The sequence below is a fragment of the Dermacentor albipictus genome, chromosome 1 (genome assembly GCF_038994185.2).
Source record: "Dermacentor albipictus isolate Rhodes 1998 colony chromosome 1, USDA_Dalb.pri_finalv2, whole genome shotgun sequence".
NCBI classification, from domain to species: domain Eukaryota; kingdom Metazoa; phylum Arthropoda; class Arachnida; order Ixodida; family Ixodidae; genus Dermacentor; species Dermacentor albipictus.
Genome location: NC_091821.1, coordinates 147,255,705 through 147,270,757, shown reverse-complemented (window position 1 = coordinate 147,270,757; position 15,053 = coordinate 147,255,705). Strand labels below are relative to the sequence as shown.

The window sequence follows — 15,053 nt, the reverse complement described above, 5'->3', positions numbered from 1 at the left end:
AGATTTATAGTCATTCCAGATGAAACAATCCCCAATGCTAACAAATGAACCGAGTTTAGCGATAACCGTCATAAGAAGGCTGCACTATAGTAGTCCATACCAGGAGCCTCAACCATGCACAGAAGGAGGTAAGGCATTTTGACAGAATGGTTCGGCTGTACTAAATTCTGTCAAGTTACCAGAAAGGAATGCTTACAAAATATTCCACAAGAGTATCTTTCCATGAAAAATACAAGAATTCTAGCTGAGCGCGTTCAGTGCTGCAACGTGAGGCATGGCATACGTAATAAGGGTCTAATAAAATGTGGTAATCTACAGAAAACCTTTTTGCAACCAACTTTTTCAGATAGTGCACAGTTCTCTTATGACTTACTGTATGGCCTTTACACTTTCATATTGACATTCACTGAGGGCCTGCTTAGTCTGTTAATCCAGAAAATACCAAAGAGATGTATAAATGCATGCCTGAGTTGCTGTCCTAATTTTCTTTAGCAACGATTTATCTAGGATTTTAAATCCACTGCAGCTTTTCCCCCATGCACATACTTTTGGCCAGGCGCAAAATTTTTCAATTCGCAGATGCTGATGGAGACAAATTTCTACAAGAAAGAGGCTTACTCGTCAGGGCGCCCCCTGTCAAGGGTGCCACCAGGCCCATGAGCAAGATGAGCAGTGGGCTGAAGCGGCCTATCTGTTGCTTCCTCAACATGCTGAAGGCCACCACTGCAGCCACGAAGTGAACAAAGAGTGACGAAAACAGCGCCCACAGGAACACCTGGTACCAGATCTCTGCAGCAAGAAACACACAATTGAATTTCTGCAGTGTTACGAACCCTATCTGATGAAGTACAGCCATTTTTAATTGTGGTTGCCACCTTCTTCAAAACAGCAGGCTGCTGTGAGTCCTTTCATTTAGGCACCATTGTAAAGAGGTAATGCAGTTGTGCAACAGTAGATGTGCCTACTACTGCGATATTTGTTGTTTGCCAAATTGCTGTAACACTGCTCCTTAGGCAGCGCAGCTAGAAATTTTTATCCATAACCCAATTTGATGGGGCCACACACAAACTTCATTAGGATGGTCTAGATAAGTGAAAGTTATGGCATCTGCAAACATCTAGCATTAAATTAGTTTCAGACGCACTAGTCATTAGCAGGGTAAGAGTTTCTATGTGTCTTTTTATGCAAATTTTAAAGTGCAACTGTATTTAATTTTGCATTCAAACTTTTTTTAGCCTACATCCATTGTCAGAAGAACAAAGCCCAAGCTTCACTGGGCTGACTACGGGGATTCTATGGAAGCTCTTATGGTATTGTCCATTTCGGAAAGACCCCTTAACTTTTTCATTACCACAAGAAAATGCTTGTTCTTTTTTATGTCTTGGAAAAGAAATGTTTACCATTGCAAACAATATTCAAGCACACATTGCAAAATAGCATACTGTGCATAATGAAATGCTATTTCCAAAAACATATGTTGCCAAACAAAAAATTTAATAGGTAAACCATAAAAATTCTAGAAAGCGCCATTTTTGCTATAAGTTGATAAAAACAATAAAAAGAAATGATATCTACAAAAACATTAACATCAAAGGAAATTCGGAATTACCTTTCAAAGATAAATAACCCAGCAATAGCGTCTGAAAAAGTAAATGCTCAGTACACTGCCATTCTTCGGATACAAAAAAGGAACTAAGACCAGTTCATTGCTCATGCCATGCAGTGAAGCAATTCCTGGATTTTGTGAAGCATAGGTGCACTCCGCACTTTTCCCACAAAACGTCTGGTTTTTGTTCAACGTTGTGGTCCTCATAACATACTTTACGATTCCACCTTTTCAGCATTTTCTGAGGAGGGTCCGACGAGAAGTCTAAGGAATGTTCTTCACCAGTTGTTCTAGAGTCATGCCAAAACCGATTGCTCTCAGCGTAGCTGGGCAACTACATGATTTTGCATCTAAGCATATCTGTATGCATTTTTGCAGATTGTGTTTATCACCTCTGCAGAGAAGAATAGTAGAAAGAAATCCCACGTTGTTGTAAACTGTATTGCGCTGAGCCATAGTATTGGGCCGAGATGTGCTATGGGCAGCTGTCTGGGCATAGATGAAAGTTTCTTTGCTGCCGATGGCAGCACATTATAACCAAGCGAAGTATGCACCCTGAAGATAATCAATACAGCTCTCAGGTCGTGCGAATAGATCAGCGGATAAGCGCGCACAAGAAAGGAGACCGCTCAAGGCCGTAAAGGAAACTCGCCGGTGAAGAGCTGCAGATGTCCCATGCTGACTCAAAACATCATTGCCATCAGAGCTTGAATCTGCTTTGCTGTCATTTATGGAATCATAACTCGAGTCCTCATCACTAAATTAAAGCGCGGGTGCAGCATAGTTTCAAGCACGACACTTTTCTCGCGATGCAGCCATGCAGGACGACGCCATGGGAGCGACTTTCAATAACTGCACAGTGACACCGGCAGCGCTCCTTGCCCAGATTTTACGAGAGAAGTGAAACCGAAACTCTTGGAAACTGGTTGAAAATGCCAGATCCACATGTTGGACATGCGGCGGACTTTCAGCAATACACTTTGGTGGAATAAAACGACTCGGACTCCAAACCAAAGCACACTAGTGAACAGCTGGTGTGATTTTCGGTTAATTATCACCGCTCAGCACTGTCGGACGGCAAAGCCGGCAATAAAGTTTAATTCTCAACTTGCTGGGAGTCATTTCATTACAAAATTTTGATGCTAGTGCAGCTTAATCCTGAGCGGCATGCTTTTTTCTCGAGTGTGGCAGAAGGTGATAGCCACGCCTGTTTTCACTACAACATACGCACATTGGTTCGCGAAAAGGTCCGTCAAAAATCACGTCGCCGGAGCACGAAAATTTAAACTGATTCTGAAGGTTGTGTGCCTGTGCTAACTACTGAATGGCCTTAAGTGGATAAGATACAGCTCCAACATGTTGAAATCGGCGATCTAAAGCATCGATCACTAGTGATCGATTTGTATAGCCATGGTAACAAAAGAATTAAACCTTACCCTACAGCGCTTTGGAATGCTGCCGTAAGTCTAGCAAGTACACCAGTAATTTTAACAGCACACTGTATACCTTTTGCAAAGTTTATATGTACAACTGTAAGCATTTCTGCAAACTTCATGTTTACAAAGACACCCAGCACACATTGCCTTGCTGGGTCTGCTTTAGCCTTGGCAGGATGTACACACTGTCATTCAGATGCATTGAACTATTTTTCTTGCAGAGCACCAGTTACAAATGGCAGGAAAAAGCGGAGGCCTTATGTGCAACTAGTGCTCCATTAGAAAGAAAGCTCAGTTCAGGCAAGGCTTACTAACAGTTTCCCTGTAGAGTATGAAATAAATAGCAGTGTATGATCGATTCAAATAATAGGAAGCACCGAAAATAAGCACTGCCTGCCTTAAACTAGTGCAGCATGAAGAGTGCAAGTGCAGCTGAATCTCAAATGAAAATCAATTGAATGAAGTTAACGCTCAAATGGAACAAAACCATCAACGTTGGTAGGCTTTACGTTTTGGGTGACAAAAACTTTTTCTAGTTAAAACCAAATTTGTAAGAATGCCAGACAAACAAATTAAGTATAAAGTCAGAAGCATAAAATATAATAAGAGCATCAGCACGGTATGCCTTGTTCGCATTATTCATGCGTCTTTGCATGCATGTTCAAGCATTTGCCTGCAGGTACCTTTTCCTCCATCCAATTTACGATAAGCTTCAAGCACACTGAATTCACAGTAGCATTTACACTATGAACACTCAGTGATGAAATTTTCAACGATACAGCACTCACAATGCGGAATGTCACTACAAAGTGGCGTCACACAAACATTCAATGCAACAAAACTAAAACACAAGGAAACGCAGCTGTAAGAGCTGAAACAGATTAAATAACAACCCAATGAATCATTTTGATCTCGACATCTTGAAAGTTTACTATTCAGAAAAGCAGTCATGATCTCTCTTTTTATCAGTCTTTGCCATGATTTTAAATGATATTTTCTGTGGCCACTTTTCAATATTAAAATTTGTTCATTTATACAGACTCTGATGTGTCCTCTGGTAGATTCTCACAGCAAATAACAAGGAATTGATAGCTTACTAGTATTCCCTAGACTCTGTTTACAAAATTCTGGCATCGACCAGTGCATGTTATGACTACCTAGTATGAAGAATATGCTGTACGTCTACCTCGCAACTAAACTCCATTTCATACATCAGGTGCGATGCTGTGGAAGCTAGAGAGCCTTTCTGCATTAGCTGTGCTCACACTTAGAAATAGTTCAGTGTTTCTAGCCACAATAGTGTTCAACTGTTCTCTATATAGGCGCAGTATTGAATGAAAGAAGTTTTAGACCTCAGAAACAAACTGTGGTATACAGATACTATGTTGTTCTAGACCAATTTTTTTTTTTAGTTTTTATTTCGCAGCCTGTCGCAGTAGCCTCATGCAAATGTCGTTCGCACGCAGTCGAGCGCAGACTGGCAGACAGCTGCATCTGCTTCACGATGTTACATGTAATCTCGTAAATCTGACATGATGCTCAAAAGACGCAGAAGGAAATTCATGCGAGAAAAATTTTCAAGGGTCCATATATAAAAAAAAAGAAAAAAAGAAAACAAATTGTAACTTGCGTAGTTTCCACAGCGTTGCATGCCAAGTATGAAACGGAATATAGTCATGAAGCTTCTATAAAGAGAAACAAGCTTTCCTTTAATCAACTATTTGTAGTAGTTCAAGGTTGCTTGCATAACATATTTCTTCTGCTTTAATAAGCAAGCATCAACAAATATATAAAAATCTAATGTAACAGTAAAGCCCAACTGAAACTAAAGTATGTAGTGGGGATGCTTTCCCACTGGATAATATGGCAACCAGCTATAAAAAAAAAAACGCCAGTGCACAATTGCTACAGCATAAATTTTCTTCCCAGTATACATAAACACAGGAATTTCAAATATGTAGTAAAATATAATACAATCATGCACAAATCTTTAAAAAAATAGAGGCTTTAATAGTGAATTGTGTGCTGAAAAGAAGTAGAAAGAATTTCGTTCCTTAAATTTAAAAAAAAAAATGATTTCCTACAATACATGCATTGCTATTTCATAAACCGCTCAACTGTATTACTTGCAAAGCACAACGTGAAGGTGACCACAGTTCCTGGCAGGCATTTTCCATGGCATTTTCCATGGCAGGCAAGATCTATTAATGTGTACTAATGCTATATGCTTGATCATACCTAAATATTCAAATAAATTTAGTACCAAACTTCCCAACAGAATAAAAATATGTGTAACAGAAGTATTCACTTATGTACTCAACTTGTACTTAAACTTGGAATCCTTATATGCCCCTATGGTATAGTAAATGGCTGACATGCTCACCACGTAAAACTGTTAGAGCTGTGTTTGTAGGGTTTAAAAATGCAGCAGGGACTGTTATCCCCAAAGTAAACAAATACCAGTTTACTGCAATGAGGACGAGGAGCCTACTGCTTAAATATGTATAGCTTTTTCTGAAAGATGCAAGGTACACCCACCGACAAATGTGTCGAGGGGATCACTTGGTGTGAGTCCAATGACATTGATGACGGAGTCTAGGTCCGCTGTCTCAAACTCCGTTCCAGAGGCCATTGGGCACGCTTGTGTTGCACCGGGGCTGTGCCAGAGGCCCCCTCAAAAAGAGTCAAAATCTGCACAAGAAATGTTAATTATAGCCACAATAAGAAGTGTAGCCAAGCTAAACACCACTAAGTCCATCTATGCAGACACCTGTCGACAAAAATAGCTTGCCTTTTCCTGTCACTATACACTACATTTTAGGCAAATAGAATTCATATTGTGGGGTGTAACATACCAAAACAGCACAGTGGGTTATAAGGAGCATCACAGTGGGAGGGCTCTGTATTAATTCTTATCACCTGGAGCTCTTTAACATGCACCCAAAGTGTAGTGAACTCACATTTTTACATTTCGTTCCCATCGGAATGTGACCATCACAGTCGGGAATTGAACCCACGACCTCGTGCTTCCACCGAAGGCCAATTGAACCCATGACCACCAAGCCACCGCGGTGGATCAAATTAAATTAACACTACGGGGTTTAGTGTCCCAACGAAACTCAAGTGCTGTGATAGATGCCGTAGAGGGGGGGCTTCCGGATGAACTTCGACCTCCTGCTGCTCATTCACTTCACCCAAAGCCTTGTACACATGCACTTTGGTATTCCACTTCTATAGGAATGTGGCAGAAAACAAACCTGCAACCTTGTGCTTAGCTGCAGATAGTCCTTCCCTTTGCCAGCCCCCACGGCAGGTAAATTTTAGGCAATTATCTCCATTTTTTTTTTGTCCATCTGCAGCACAACCTTTTGAATAATGAACATGAACTAGGGGGTACTCAATGATTTAGCAGTACTTTTATACTGCCTAAAAATGCACATTTTCAACAGTGGTGCCTAAAAATGCCCACCGTTGATGTGTGCAGCAAAAATAATTATATCTGGCAATTTTTTCTTGAAAGTATTTTTTCACAGTGCAGTTTTCTTGCTTTAAGTTCACTCTATACAAGGTAGCACTGACTTTTGTTACCAGAAAAAAGCTCACCTGCAAGGCAATCATCAATCTTTGTGGTCGGGTATCTGGAGGTAATGTTGGTGCTCCTCTGAGTTTCACTAGTTTTATACAGTAATTTCCTTATAGAATATGCCCACTGCAGCCCTTCAGCCCATAGCACCAGACAGGCACAGATGTTCGATCATTATGGAAGGCATACTCAACAGTAAAATGTTACAGTACACCTACATTCTGCCCGTCTTCAGACTAGAATAACACAACCACTTAACAATAGGTGATATAGTATTTACCGTATCTTTTAATAGCAAGCACCTATTAATTTTCTCTTGGCGTTAACAAAAGTATGCTTTAAATTGTCAAATCATCCATTTACAGTAGATAACATAATTTTATTTTGCATTACATAAAGTCACCACACACTGCCAAGAAGATGGACAGCACATTATTTTCTGGACTATTCCATGGCTATTAAAGGTACATACAAACAGACTAGAATAGTTAAGCTCATAGGAAGCCAGAATTTCCACTTTAATGTGCCAACCACAGCATGGAAACATACAATTGTACCTGTTTTTGTAGGGTTATAAACTGCAACAAGAAAGGGGAGCCTGCTACTTAAACACCTGAAAACCACAACCACCCAAACACAAGTTTTTGGAATTCTACATGAAATACAAATCTCCTGAATCGTGGAACTACCTTCGCACCAAATTTTGGAATCCCAGCACAAGCATTTCAAAGCTGCATAAAAAACTATTAGACAGTACTGTGAACCCATACTAATTTTGTGGGGAGAGGTGGCATCTGTAGCTATCCTCAAAAAGAAGCCATTATTTTAAATGTGCAAATACCTTCAGACAACTATTAAAAGCACAATTATTATATGAGAAGTTAAGATATATTTCCCCCCTAACTATTACCCTAAATTTAGCCCTAAATAGCTAGATAGCCCGATATATACAGCAGCAATGCCAACCCAGTTTCTTCCTCATAGAGGGTGCATGGAAAGTCAGATTTAAAATTATACCTTCATTAGATTCGCCGACTTTAGTCTTCCATCATTTATCATAAGCCTTCTCGATGTGCCTGAAAAAGCAAAGCTCAAAACTTGCCATTATCTGCGCCAACATATTTTGTCTAGTGGCTGTACCTTATTCACACAGACTACAGGCCTCAGCTTTTGGTGCACAATTGCTCCCAGTTTGTGAACAAATCATTTCCTTTTGTAGCCTTCCTTGCTTTCATCTAGATTTCTTGTATGACATTACCTCTTTCCATTAGACACAACTTGTTCCTATTCCAACAAGCATTTCACTAGCACACTGACAGCCGATGCGCTACACATGATCCATTAAGACTGCAGGTATGGCTATTAAATACAAATTTCCTACTTATGTCCTACTTACAAGCTAGCACAGGTAGCAGTGCTTTGTAACGCAAACATCTGGTCAGCTAAAATGTGTCAAACAGCCGCAATGCGATTACTGACATGTGTAGCATGGCTTATGAACGACAACCTTACACGGGTGTCGCCCTTTTTACGACCCAAATCGCTATTCTGCTAATCTTCATTGTGCACACCCCTGTTTAAAATTACAGTTTTGTCATAATTTCATACTTATTTCTGCCTATCCAGCCACCAAAAATATGGTTATTAGTAAAATTTTAATAAATAGCCAAGTCATTTGTTTTGATCTATCAACCATGTAATGTTTGGGCAATCTAGTTCAAGGAATAAAAGTACGCTATCTGCCAGTGGCAATATTTTTAAAATTCTGTATTGTCTAAAACAAAAATTTGCTATATATGATATCATCATAAGCATGACATGACATTACAGCAGATTATGCTCTTTGTCACCGCAGAATTTTGATTTTGGGAAGTTACCAAAAGCAAAACACAAGACTTGAAGAAAGGGGCAACATGAAGCAGTAAGAGAGGGACAACACGACCGCTTCGTGTTGTCCCTTTCTTAAAATCTGTAACTTCCCAAAATTGTGAATCACCAACTGGCCTGCACCCACACTCTGCTATGTCACCTCAGAACTTTCTCAGGGCATACTACTATGAAGTGAATTCAATTGCCTGTATCAAGTTAGCAATTACAGTATTAGAAGAAGCAGTACAAGTTTGTAGAGGACAGAAAATGTCAAGTGTGAGAAAACAAATTACCTCACAGCCTCAAATTTCCCATAGGCATATTGCAGTGTCACGAGTCACGGTTTCCATTACTTTACTAAAAAATTACAGGACTTTGCTGGATGGACCGTACTGCTATGGGCTGTCAAACTGGGGCCACATTCCCACTGAGGCTAACGAACTGCTTCTTCACACAGTGCACAAATGCATGACATCATAAGCCCCTGTCAGGGCATTCCACCTCCCCATGAAGTTGATTCTAAGCAGGGACCGAAACCTTAATTCACTGTCAACTTTTATCAGCCTTTGTAGCAGACTTCTATACCAAAGCAAAAAAAAAAAAAAAACAGTCCACTCTATGCACAAAATTTCTGCACACTGCCTGCACTAACACAGGCGCTCTCTCTTGGCTTAAACTTCAGTCAGTATGACCAACAACACTGAAACAGTACTAGCTTCTTCCGTTATTCTTTCCCAAAAGATTGGGTGCACTAAGCTGCAAGACAAAAAGTAGGCACCTGCATAATGCATGGCAAAAGCACTTTTTGTCCCAACTTTCTGACCATAAGGTACCACAAGAGATCACAAATAGCATCAAACAAGTATTTAACAAGTACAGAGTAATAGCTCTTGTATGTGTTTGTAGGACAGAAAGTTCCCAAAAGAATCTAAACGAGACCTAACTTCATCATAAAACATGAACCTATATATAAATCGGTCAGATTTAACAACTGAACATGGAAAGGAAGGCTGGCTACTATATTTTACTTCACATGGTATGCATGCCCCCAAATTTTTGCTATGCCTTCAAAAGTTCGCATACACGACGGTACTGAGTAAAACTAGCCTACAAAAAAGTAAAAAAAAAAATTAGAATCTGTAGCTGGAATATCGAAAGATCACACCAGCTTATTTCACAAATGAAAAAAAAAAATCCAATGTCAGCCTGACTTAGCAGATAAGCACCTTCAAGAACAGGCCAGTGATGGCAAATGTAGAAACTTCTGTAAATTGTCTCAGTTTTGTGGTGAGAATGCTGCAAACAAGAAAACTGGCACCAAATGGTACCCGGCGGGCAATTTAAAGCTAGGTTCAATATGCTGCTGCTGCTGTTCTCCCAAGGTGTATACAAGGAAGCTGAACACACTCCATAGTTTTCCCATGAGCTCACTAAATTTATGGCTCACTAGATATACACATATTAGAAACATACACAAGATTTTTAAAACTCAGTTGCTTTCTTTCCTTTTTATCACACACAATACCATTAAATGTGTGTTCAAAACTTAGTAATTGCAGTACCTAAACGCATACCTAGAAATTGCAGAATGGAGAAAAGTTACTTCATTCAACTCTCAGGCATAATATATAACGATTACACATAGACACAGACAAGTATATGTTCAAAAGCTATGCATGGCTATTGATTGATAACAAGCGGCATATTAGCGTTCTTGAGTTGCACGTCTTAAAACTGCATTTTTGGGAATTCCAGGCACAAAAAAAAAAACAATGCTCGCATACCATCTTTGGAAATGGTATCACACCGTGTTAACCAAGGACGAAGCAACACGCTATTTCTTCAAAGCAATTGGATGTGCGGAAGACAGTTTCCGTTGTACCCCGATGACTGATAGACAGTTTTGGCACAGTGCCGAAGAGTTGCGAAAGAGCAACAGGAAACGCATAGGCTTATACATGTGACATAATCGTCAAGTAACTTAAAACCCCGAAACCCCGTTCCCCAGTGACTCAACAGCCGCTGCTTTTGAGGTAAAGCCCGACCGCAAACGTTCATTCGACCGGCTTTGAGACACAGCCAGAAAACTACACTGCCTCATGTAGCACGACCGCTCTCCGTTTAACAAAGCAAGCTTCTTTTATCCTGTTATTAAACTTCTAAAGAGCGCAAGGTGACAATGCTATACACAAAGCCCATCATAGCATGATGATGCATTCCGAAGGTCACAGCTGCAAACAAACGCGCTTTATATTTAGAAGATTACCCAGATTAGTAAACATAGCCAGGTTTGCAGGTCAAGCGATAGCACATCGCGTGCTGTCGCTACGAACCGCAAGAGGCGGGAGCAACTTTCGGCATGTATCCTGATCGAAATCACTCTTTCAGGAACGCAAGGCCGTGGCATCAACCTGCGTGTCGTTAGGAGCATCGTGTTGCTAGGCGCCACCAAAAGAGAAACAGAAATACAGACATAACGCATGAGGCTTTTTTTTTTCCATCCCAAAGAGCATATATCAGGCAGCTAATTCGGGAAATTGTACCGATTTCGAGCAAGGTTACTACGAAAACGAAACTCCAAAGAGCAGTTCAGGCCCGCTCTGTCGGTAGGTCGCAAGTACTGCATTCACCACAAGCGAAGACTAAACAGCACTTACCATTTTTAAGGCATAACAGGACTAACTTCAGTACATTATTCATACAGCCAGCGAAGGTGCTTAATTCGGAACGTCTACGGAAAATGATAAGGGGCCAAATCCCACGGTGGGTGTATCAACGATGTATACAGTGACCTTAGCCTACGATACAAATGTTCGCCGGTAGCCTGCTATCCTAACAGAAGGTTTCATAGCTACCGACTAAACTGAGAATCCTCAAAAGATTCACATCGCCACGGGAAAGGCGCATAATATTTAAATACAGAGGAACCGAAACACTACAGCTTGTATGGATGGGTATAGGCGACGACCAGCCCTGACATTTTCTTTTAAAAGAAAGAAAGAAGTCGGCGCCCTTTAAAGTAATGAACTAAAATAAATAGTTTGTAAATTGTAATAACTTGTTTAATAACTACTTAAAGTTAAGTTATAATAAAATATTGTTGTTCGAAACTGTACTGTTGCAGCAATGTTGTTATAGATGGCAGCACCAAGTTGTCGTTTAAAGCAAGAGGCGTTTCAACTTGTTCAACTGGCGAAAAATACGCTTTAATTTATGCCTGTGTCACACGGTCACCGATCCGGATTTACCCCGATCCGGATGCAGTGCTGCTGCTGGGTCACTTTGGATCCCGATCTTTCTCGACCCGGTTCCAGATAATCGTAATCCGAGCCAGCTGCTGTTCGTGCACCACTATTAGAGTAATTCTAAATACACTGTAATCGTGTACCATGTATATAGTTACGAGAGTTGTAGATGATCAGCAGACGATACAATGACAGACGAAGTAGTATTTTCCTGAAAAAAAAAGTTTTAACATATTTTACGACATATTAGGGCAAACTTGATAAGTGCTTCGGACCCTGTAAGCATAGAATTTCATACAATCATTACTAGAGGGAACTCTGACGCCAGTTTCCACGGGAGCTGCAACAAGAACAGTGCCACTAAGGTACAGTGAACTAGAAGTATTCTAGTACACTGTAACTAAGGACTCCTGGATCTGTAATGACCAGCACACCCAACCTCGATCAGGACATTTGGACTGCGTAGCAGCGATCACTGGCGATCGCGACATATACGCCGAGTACAGGGGAACAGGGGGGTATCTAGAGGGCTCGAGCCACCCCCATCCCCTATCCGGAGATTAGCGATGCAGACAGGGGGTATCACGTCTTCTTTTGTACGCTTTTGGACAAATAGACTGAAGAACTACATCAGCAGTTGCCTAAAAATTTGTCTCGCACCAGCAAAGGAGAAGGATAACTATACCAAGAGTGACCCAGTTCACCATCAGGGATTCCGACTGGCAATGGCAGCTTTCCGAACGTCTACTGTTCCAAGTCTCTGTGCGGAGTCAAATGAACGGTCGCTTGATAAGTACAGGGGTTTCTTTCGTGCACATTCTCTTCTAAGACTTCGAAACCTTTTTGAAAACCCAAATGAACTCTTTACTCGAAACATCAACTATGAATTTACCTTTAAAAATAAGCCCGGCAGAGACTACACATCATCCTTGCGAATATATAAAATGTTCATAGCAAAACGAACAGGACCATAGAGAAAGGAATTGTATATTCCTTTCTCTATGACAGGACTCTGAGATCCATAATAAACTCCCCAGCATTGAACCCATCTTGAGCGAATAGCGGAGTGCCAGACACTTGGAACGGTTCAACTAGGTGGTCTTGTGCCGTCCAGTAATGGGCCACACACTTAACCCACAGCCAGCTCTTAAGAAAGGGAGACCCACCGCTCTGTGAAGAGTGCTCGGACAGCTTCGACACCTGGCACGCAGTCTCTCACTGACCGAGTGGAACTCGCCAAACTTAAGAGGAAGCTTTAGCTCGGGCCCAACTCCGACGCGGCCTATTCAAATACATGTAAAATGCAAAAACGTTTTTGTGAGATAAGCCCTGTACCGATTTTAATAAAATTTGTTGCATTTGAGACAGAAAGTTAAATTCTAGTGACTGTTCAAAGCGGAATTTCGATTTAGGGCCTGAATTTTGTAAGAATAATTTTCAAAAATTCGAAAGTTCGAAAAATATAGAAGCGCAAAGTTGAAAATTAATAGCTCTGCATCAAGACTTGATATCGCGGTTCTGTAAGCGGCATCCATTAGATCATTCAAAGTGGACAAATTCGATATGTCATTTTACATCTTACGTGAATTTATTACTTTGTGTACAAGGGTTCTGCAAAAGTTGTATTTCCATATTACTAATTTTTTTTATTAATGTGTAATATCAATTATGTCCGCTTTAGATGTACTATTAGATGCAATTTACAAAATGATATTATTATTTTTCGTTCTTGAGTTACAGAGTTGTAAACTTGATAGCTTCGTTTTTTTCTGAAAATGTTCGATTTTTGCCAATTTTTAATAAAAATTTCACGACCTAACTCAAAAATTCGAAACCAACAGTCACTAGATTTTAAGTTTTTCTTTTAAATGCAATAAACCTCGTCAAATTTGGTGCAGTAGTTGCCGAGAAAAACGAATTCTCCTTTTACATGTATTAAGATGGGAGCACCCGAGCTAAAGCTTCCTCTTAAGACTTACGCGACTGCATCGATTAAACCCCTCACTGCAACTCCGACCTCCATTCGGACTTCCTCGACGTGAAGCTACGCTTCTCTGTCGCCTTTGGTTAGGAGTTGCCATCGCAAAGGCGTACTCTACATTAATTGGAGTGACCGACAGTGCAGCATGCGAGGTCTGCGGCACGGAAGAAAATATCGACCACCTGTTGTGCCACTGTCCACCATATCCCCCAGAAAGACAAGAACTTGCTAACGCTTTCCAAAAACTGGACAATCAGCCGCTTTCCGTGCAGATGCTACTGGAACACCGCCCCCATCGCTCGTCGGCCCACAAAGCGGTGAAGGCACTTTTAGACTTCTTGAGGACGACGGGCTCGTGTGAACGTCTGTGACTATTAGTGCAATTACTATTAGGCCACACGTGTCAGCAAACTCACCGCTAATTTCCTTCTTTCCTTCCCTCCTCTTTCTCCCTGTCATCTTTGTTTTCCCCTTTCCCATTTCCCCGGTGTAGGGTAGCCAACCGGAAGTTATTCTGGTTAACCTACCTGCCTTCTGCTTTTCCCTTTCCTTCTTTCCTCGGACCGCTTATCATCGATACATTCCGGTGAATTTTTCCCACAGTCTCTGCGAGAAGCCGTCATTTCCCGCCTGGGTCTCCTTCGGCACTGTGGTGTGGCAGCCTGTCACGCATTAGGGTGCCTGAATGGTCCCTCCTTAGCGCGCGCTACGGCGCCTCCCTTTCACAGCGCCGCCGCCCATTGCTAGAATTTTCGGGCCCTGTTATATAAGAGCGCGCTCGGCGTACTGCATGCTCTTATATGGTTTTCAGGTCAGACTTCGAGCTGTGAAGTAGACAACCCTGGCTTATGGGAAGTCGTGAAGCTCAAGTTTTGAGTGTTGTGTCAGCTTTGGTAGCTGAGCAACAAGTGTTTAGTCAGCTTTTGTTACTTCTGTACATGTGTTACTGTGCTGTTTTTGAAGTGTTATATAAATCAAGTTCTTCTGTTTCTCCGTGCGTCGTCTGTCCGTTGTCTGCAAGTCTGGCTGCGACAAGTCCCACGCCAAATCAGTGCGCCCCTCGAGGTAGGTACTGAAGTGAAGAAAGAAGAACATTGAACTTTACTCGACCTATTTGATCTTTGTACGTACAGACTGCAACACTGTTAGCGCGAACAAACGATTGGCGAGCTTTTTAAAGTTTTACAGCGAAGCTGCTTATATCTCGCACCCGTATGAATGAGCCGCATGTGTGCCCTCGAAGAGGGGGGATGGTGGTGGAGGGGCGGTGTATCTGGGCTGGCTGACGACCACGTAGTGAACGAAAAAATTGGAGGACGCTTAAGCTTCGCCT

The 15,053-nt window shown here is 41.3% G+C and overlaps 1 protein-coding gene across 4 annotated transcripts in view; it reads right to left on the bottom strand.

Annotated features, from left to right (window-relative positions):
- Nucleotides 1-11,472, bottom strand: part of LOC135911019 (transmembrane protein 170A) — a 37,834-nt gene extending 26,362 nt beyond the window's left edge. For 2 of the 4 annotated variants that reach the window (XM_065443100.2, XM_065443103.2), the window contains exons 1-3: nucleotides 11,152-11,472; nucleotides 5,581-5,733; nucleotides 619-789 (exon numbers count right to left, since the gene is read on the bottom strand). In XM_065443100.2, coding sequence (XP_065299172.1) covers nucleotides 619-789; nucleotides 5,581-5,674 — 265 coding nt within the window. In that variant the 5' untranslated portion in view covers nucleotides 5,675-5,733; nucleotides 11,152-11,472. Of the gene's footprint in view, nucleotides 1-618; nucleotides 790-5,580; nucleotides 5,734-10,278; nucleotides 10,488-11,151 lie in introns of those variants that run through there. The other 2 variants (XM_065443104.2, XM_065443101.1) reach the window with 2 other exon arrangements.
- Nucleotides 11,473-15,053: the final 3,581 nt, after the last annotated feature.